The sequence below is a fragment of the Chlorocebus sabaeus genome, chromosome 16, assembly GCF_047675955.1.
Source record: "Chlorocebus sabaeus isolate Y175 chromosome 16, mChlSab1.0.hap1, whole genome shotgun sequence".
Taxonomy (NCBI): domain Eukaryota; kingdom Metazoa; phylum Chordata; class Mammalia; order Primates; family Cercopithecidae; genus Chlorocebus; species Chlorocebus sabaeus.
The window spans coordinates 26,572,357-26,578,570 of NC_132919.1; the positions used below are offsets into that span (position 1 = coordinate 26,572,357).

Consider the following 6,214-nt stretch of genomic DNA (forward strand, 5'->3'; position numbering starts at 1 on the left):
TTGGGTTTTATCCTGCTCAGGGTAGCTGGCCCCGCCTCCAGGAGGGGAGAGGTTTAGAGTCCAGCTCAAGCAAAGCAGAGAAGTCTCAGTGGGGAAGACTGGAGGCTGGGTTGGGCTTATGAGGGTATGGGTGGGGTAAATTGTGTACCACCTGCCCCTCCAGGGCCTCACAAAGGAAGCTGGACCCAGCATCCCTCCTCAAACCACAAACTCTGGCAGTCTGTACCTGAAATCCTATACTTCATGAAAATCCTCCCAGGGGTCCTTCCAGGAAGCCAAAGAAAACCATCTCTCCAGTGCTCCCAGGCACTGGCTGCCCCTTCTGGAGCCCTTAGTGCTCTGAACCTGGCTGCCTTCAGGGGAGAGGGGGTGGAGACCTCTCCTACAACTGGGGACTGGGCTGGTGAAGTGGGACAGGATGAGAAGGGTGGTAAGGTGACAACAGGATGAATGGGAGCCAGCTGCTGTCAGCGGGACTGGGGAACAGATGTCGTCACCAGGTTACCCTCAGGTCTGCTTTAGAACTTTGCCTGCATCTAACCCTTTCTCTCTCTGGCCCTTCAAGAGCCAGATGGACTTCCTGGGGTTCGGAACCTGGAACCAGAGGAGGTTCCACAGGTGCAGTTGAGGGGTTCTAAGAAAGATGATAAATACTATACACAATACTATGTGTATAGTATTCTCTTTCTTGGACATATTCTGAACCACTTTTTCCTTAAATTTTTAAAAGTTTGTTTGTTTGGTTTTTTTTTCCCCCAAGATGCAGTCTTGCTTTGTCACCCAGCCTGGAGTGCAGTGGCGCGATCTTGGCTCACTGCAACCTCCACCTCCTGGGTTCAAGCAATTCTCCTGCCTCTTCCTCTAGAGTAGCTGGGATTACAGGTGCCCACCACCACACCTGGCTAATTTTTTTTAGTAGAGACGGGGTTTCACCATGTTGGCCAGGCTGGTCTTGAACTCCTAACCTCATGATCCACCCACCTTGGCTTTCCAAAGTGCTGGGATTACAGGCGTGAGCCACTGTGCCTGGCCTAAATTTTGTTTTTCTCACTCTGTTGCCCAGGCTGGAGTACAGTGGTGTGATTTCTGCTCACTGCAGCCTCAACCTCCCAGGCTCAAGCAATCCTCCCACCTCAGCCTCCTAAGTAGCTGGGACTACAGGCACACACCACCCATAAGTTGCCCAGCTAACTTATTTATTTATTTTTTGTAGAGATGGTGTCTTGCTATATTGCCTAGGCTGGTCTCCAACTTCTGGGTTCCAGCAATCCTCCCACCTTGGCTTCCCAAAGTGCTCGAATTACAGGCATGAGCCACCATGCCCAGCCAAAAATTCCCTCCTTTTTTTGTTTTGTGCTGTTTTTAGAGACAGAGTCTCACTCTCTTGCCCAGGTTGGAGTGCAGTGGTACAATAATAGCTCATTGCAGCCTCAAACTCCTGGGCTCCTGGGCCACTTTTCCACGAGAAGTGTGTGCTTTTGAATTTCCTTTCAGTTTCTCCCCTTCACTATCTCTCCTGGTCTTGCTGCTCCCCATCCTAGACCCTAGACAGAGACCTCAAGAAAGTCTCACTCTAGGGGTGGGTTTGGGGAAGCACAGTGACTGCTTCCCCAAGTGCTCAGGAGCTGGAGCTACTATGATTTCAGATCAGGATGGACCAAAAAGCTGAGCCAGAACCTCACCACCTCTTGCCTCTCCTCCAAGACCCTAGTCAACTCCAAGGGGCAAAGCAAGCCTCACCCAAGGAAGCTGGCCTGGTAACTGTGTCACCATCAGAGGGGTTCAAGTGCCTGCTTAGCTGCTGGTGGGTTGCTGGGGGTTACTTAGCTCAAGAGGAAGAGTAGCTCTCAGGAGGCCTTCCCCAGTCCCATACTTTGGTTCACAGAGAAGTCCTGAGCCCAACATGGGTTGAACACAGCGAGGCCCTTCTCTGCCCCCTTCACCAACCCATTCTGACAGCCCAGCTTCCTCTCCTTTACCCAGGCAGGGATGTATCCACCCCAGTCAGGACAGTAGTCTTAAACTCAGGGACCTTTATTGGGCTGGGGGAAGGAGATTGGAGGAGGGAGCTACAGCGGGCCCAGCCTTGTGGGCTCTGCCTCCTACAGATGGCCAGGAGCTGGGCAGCCCAGCCAGTACTGGGCGATGGAGCGTGGGTAGGGAGGGTCCACAGCGTCCACTCGCCGTGTGCGGAGGTTGACTCGGTAGTACTTGTCTGGAAGAGAGGAAAGCAGAGGGTGCGTGAGGCCCAGCCTGGCCCTGCCCACTCTTCCCTTAAGAAAGTCTCAGAAGGGAAAGTGAACATCTACGATACAGCTAAGGACTTCTGGCCCGGCTTTCTGTGGTCACTACCTGCGGGCTGTATTCAGCCCTTATGGACCAGGGACAGCAAGGAAAACCCAAGCTAGAGCAGCTTCAGGGGTGGCAAGGGCTCCTACCTCCAGAGAAGAAGAAGACACTCTGGATGGGTTCACAGGTGGCAGGCACAAGCCAGTCCATCCTGTAGTCATCATAGTTGTTGGCTCCCAAGTTACTCTCCTCACTGGAGAACAAGGACAGCCACATGGTGCGGGATGGCCGGCGGGAGTTCTGGTTGCGGCCACGGCTGTGGCCTCGGTCTGAACGGTAGCCTTTGCGGTTGCGACGCCTAAACTTTTGCTTCTTGGCCAAGGAGGGGTGGGGTGCCATGCCTGAGACGTAGATGCGGCCAGCCATGGCTGCGTCCACTTGCCCTGGCACACCATGCCAGTCCCGGCTAATGAACTGGGGCTGTCTCATACCAGCTGTGGCAGGGAAGGGATGAATGAGAGGTCTTAGGGGTCCGAATCTTGCCCCCTCCAGCAAGGTCATTAGAGTTCATCTGCTGCATCTTGCCCAAAGACACACAGCAGCAAATGGCAGAGCCAGGCCTTTGATTCTCAGTCCAATGCCCTTCACTCTGTGCTCCCTCCACCATATCACTGGTGTATAGACCCCACCCCCCCAGGCCCCCTAAACTCCTCAGCCATAGCCCCTCCCTCTGCTGGCTGTGCCCTCGGCTGTGCTAGGCAAAGTCCAAGGTGTGGGGTCCAGGTAGAGCCGAGCTTCCCCCAAAAGTTCAACAGAAGCAAAGTCTGGCCTGAGCAAATAGACTTTGATCAATAGCTCCAAAACCACAGCCCCCTCCAGCCAACCTGGCTCTACCACTACCCAGGGGTTTCAGCCCTTTTGAGGGAGAAGAAAGACTTGCCCTCTCTCCATACCAGAGGTTCTGCCCCAGAAAAGAAGCTCGAAGATGTCCTCCCAGCTGTCCCGCTGCATCACGGCAAAGTGCTCAAACACAGCCGACAGGGAGCTACCTTCACACTCCTCCTGACTGGGCTGGTGCTGGAACTGGTACTCCCAGTACTGTTTCCCTGGGGAGCGGGGTGGTGGGCATTAGGAGGGCTGGGCCAGAGCCAGACTGGAGATCCCAGAGGCTGTTGAAGTTAGGATCTCCCAGCATGAGGTGGGGGTATGGGGTGGGCACATGCTGAGGCCTGTCCCCAGTGAAGTGTGAAAGGAATCCAAGACTGCTTCACTGCCTGCTCAGTCTCCCACCCACCCCCTGAGTACCCTTGAAGAAGTAGACCCGCTCCCTGCCACTGTAGCTATGGGCAGGGAGGGCCAATGCTGCGTCCACATTGTCTGGGATGCCATCGAAGCCATCAGAGATATTTCGGGGGTAATCAGGGTCCAGGACACCATCCTCAAAGCGCCAGTACTGACTACCCTAAGAGGTGGGGAAAGTGAAAAGGGGTATGGAGGCTGCTGGCTAGGCACAGAGGCAGAGTCCCTTGCCCTAAGGCAGCTGTTCCCAGGTTCAGGTTCACTGCCCAGGACCTGGAGTCTTGGGGCTGCCCTGTGCTCACAGAGCACCCACCAGGTCCTGCAGCGCCCTGGGTCCAGCCTCCCTGTCCACCCTGTCCCTGGGAGCAATAGCTCTCAAACCCTCCCTAGATGCTTTCTACCCTGGTCCACAGCTGCTGGCACCTTGAAGAGGTAGGTCTTCCCCTGACAGTTGATGCGGGTGAAGGCGGCATCAATGGGGCCCTCGATGCCCCAGACATCTCGGATGAGCTTGGGGTACCCAGGCCTCACTGCCTTTTCATCCAGTTCATAGCAGTACTGCCCTAGAGTGGAGGAGGTGGTGTGAGAGCGGGGACGCTCCTGGGGCAGACCCCCATCCCCAGTACCTGCCCTGGATTCACCTCGGAAGGCAAAGAGGGAACCGTTCTTGAGGTCGGTGAAGGCGTCGAAGGGTTTCCCACTGCATAGCTCCTCCTCTGCTGGGAGCTCAGGGGTCCCTGGAGGAAGGGTCTCGGGCCTTGAGTCCGTCCCCTTGGGCTTAGAGATGCCCACCTCAGGTGTAGGGGATTCTTCCTCAGGGTTCAGAACAGTTGCCTGCTCAGGATTCCCTTCAGGCTGGGCCTGGAGGTCAGGGCTCGGGGAGGAGCCCTCCGGCTGTTCGTGGATGGTGGCATTGTTTTTCTCCTCACCGTCGTCATAGATCGCATACTCATCCTCCGGCATAGTGAACACATCCCCACGAGTCACTGCAGAGAGTGGATGGTAGTGAGTCTCCAGCTGCAAGGGGCACCCCAGCCCACCCACCTGGGCTCTGAACACACCTTGGGGCTTGCACTCAGCCGTATAGTCTGTGCAGCAGCTCTGGTAGTAAGAGCAGAGCTCATCACACTGGCACTTCTTGTCAGCATTGAAGCCCTCAGTGCAGCGGCCTTTGCATGACTCTTTGAGGAAGGGGTGTCAGTAGGTGCCGCCAAGCCCGGGCCACCCTCGCCCTCCCTACATTGACCCAGATGACCACCAACACCCCCCTGTACCTTGGTCAGCCACAGCAACCCATGCCAGCAGGGCCAGCATGAGAAGGGGTCTCAGGGGTGCCATGGTGGGACTTCTAGCTCAGTGCCTGGCAAGCTGGGCTCTGATCTCCCTGAAGTCTCCGCTCTGATGCCTGAGGAAGGGAGGGAGAGGCAGAGACAGGGAGGGAGAGGCAGAGACAGGGAGGGAGGGGACTGAAGAAGAGGAACTGCCTTTTCTGCTGCTCTGTTTGCTCAACCTCCAGCCCATCCCCTCTGCCCCCTCCAGCGGCTGCTGCAGCAAAGGTCACATTCCTGGAACACTGGGCCTGGGAGAGCTGGGAGATAAGACCTTTGCCAAGCTCAGAATCATTAGGTCATCAGATGGGGAATTAGCACCGCGGATCTGGAGGCCAGAAAGAAGGCTCATTGGGCAACAGCTTTATCTCTCTGAGTCTTAGTTCAGTTTCAGTAAAATGGGATTAACCCCCTTGCCTCATGGGGTATTGGGAGATTACATGAACTGGAACAGACAAAATGCCCAGTAGCTGGAGCAGTCACAAATTCCTTCTCCAAACATAGCTATTGATCCATGATCGTTTGATCAGACACATCCCTGGCTGGGTGCTCATTCGCCATTGTTTATTTAGGGCAGGAAAAAGGGAGTGAGAGGAGAGTTTGTAAGCACTCTGGGGAATTTTCTTTTTTAGCATAAAAGAACAAAGTTTCATTTCTGGGTTCTTCTCTTGGATGCATCAATCTCCCCAGGCTGGAATTTTGGGTAAATATCAACCCACTGAACTAGATTTGATTTCTGAGTCTTTTCTGAGCAGGCCACTCCCTGTCCCCAGCCTCAGTCTTCCCATCTGTAAAGAGTGGGCTTGTTCAACACACTTTTAGACTCTCAAGAGAAATATGATCCCTCTACCTGGAAAATGCCCACTGGTGTGAAACACCTGATTTTGTGCCCAATTTCAGGTGTCCACAGAGCTTCTGAAATCCTCCCATCACCTGAAAAAAAAGTGATCCTGAGATTTTAGCTGATTTTTCTGTTCTGTACTCAGAGGGGACTGTGATTTTGGCCAATCTCTTCCTCATGGGCTTCAGTGGAGTCAGCTGTGGAATGGAACACCGATTCCCACCCCAGAGGCATGTTGTGAGGTTTCGCTGAGAAACAGGCATAAAAGGGCCTTAAGAGTTACGATGATTGTTTTAACCACTTAGTAGGGAGGGGGCACGCAGCGGTGTTGCTCCCACGTACCGGTGTCACACGGGGCGGGGAAGAGGGGGTGGAGAACGGAGACTGTCATCTCATTTTCGACCCCCTTCCTCCAAGTCCAGCGCAGGAGGAGGCGGCTGCGACTGAGGGGCTGGGG

The 6,214-nt window shown here is 54.8% G+C and overlaps 1 protein-coding gene across 2 annotated transcripts; it reads right to left on the bottom strand.

Annotated features, from left to right (window-relative positions):
* Positions 1–2,018: 2,018 nt before the first annotated feature.
* Positions 2,019–6,194, bottom strand: VTN (vitronectin). Of its 2 annotated transcripts, XM_008010774.3 has the most exons (9): positions 6,100–6,194; positions 4,863–4,993; positions 4,650–4,769; positions 4,230–4,574; positions 4,012–4,151; positions 3,595–3,751; positions 3,243–3,395; positions 2,439–2,783; positions 2,019–2,215 (listed from the first exon to the last, which is right to left on the bottom strand). In XM_008010774.3, exons 2-9 carry the CDS (start codon positions 4,924–4,926, stop codon positions 2,103–2,105), a joined length of 1,437 nt encoding a protein of 478 aa, XP_008008965.1. In that variant the 5' UTR covers positions 4,927–4,993; positions 6,100–6,194; the 3' UTR covers positions 2,019–2,102. The 2 variants fall into 2 exon arrangements, with proteins under 2 accessions (XP_008008965.1, XP_072860879.1); XM_073004778.1 differs by lacking the exon at positions 6,100–6,194 and having other exon boundaries at positions 4,863–5,107.
* Positions 6,195–6,214: the final 20 nt, after the last annotated feature.

Excerpts from the sequence above, each read along its gene's own strand:
- VTN (XM_008010774.3), bottom strand. The coding sequence starts at position 4,926 with ATGGCACCCCTGAGACCCCTTCTCATGCTGGCCCTGCTGGCATGGGTT. Across the intron at positions 3,752-4,011 it reads GGAAGACCTACCTCTTCAAG|GGTAGTCAGTACTGGCGCTT; the intron begins GTGCCAGCAGCT and ends CCCACCTCTTAG. Across the intron at positions 2,784-3,242 it reads TTTCTGGGGCAGAACCTCTG|CTGGTATGAGACAGCCCCAG; the intron begins GTATGGAGAGAG and ends TCCCTGCCACAG.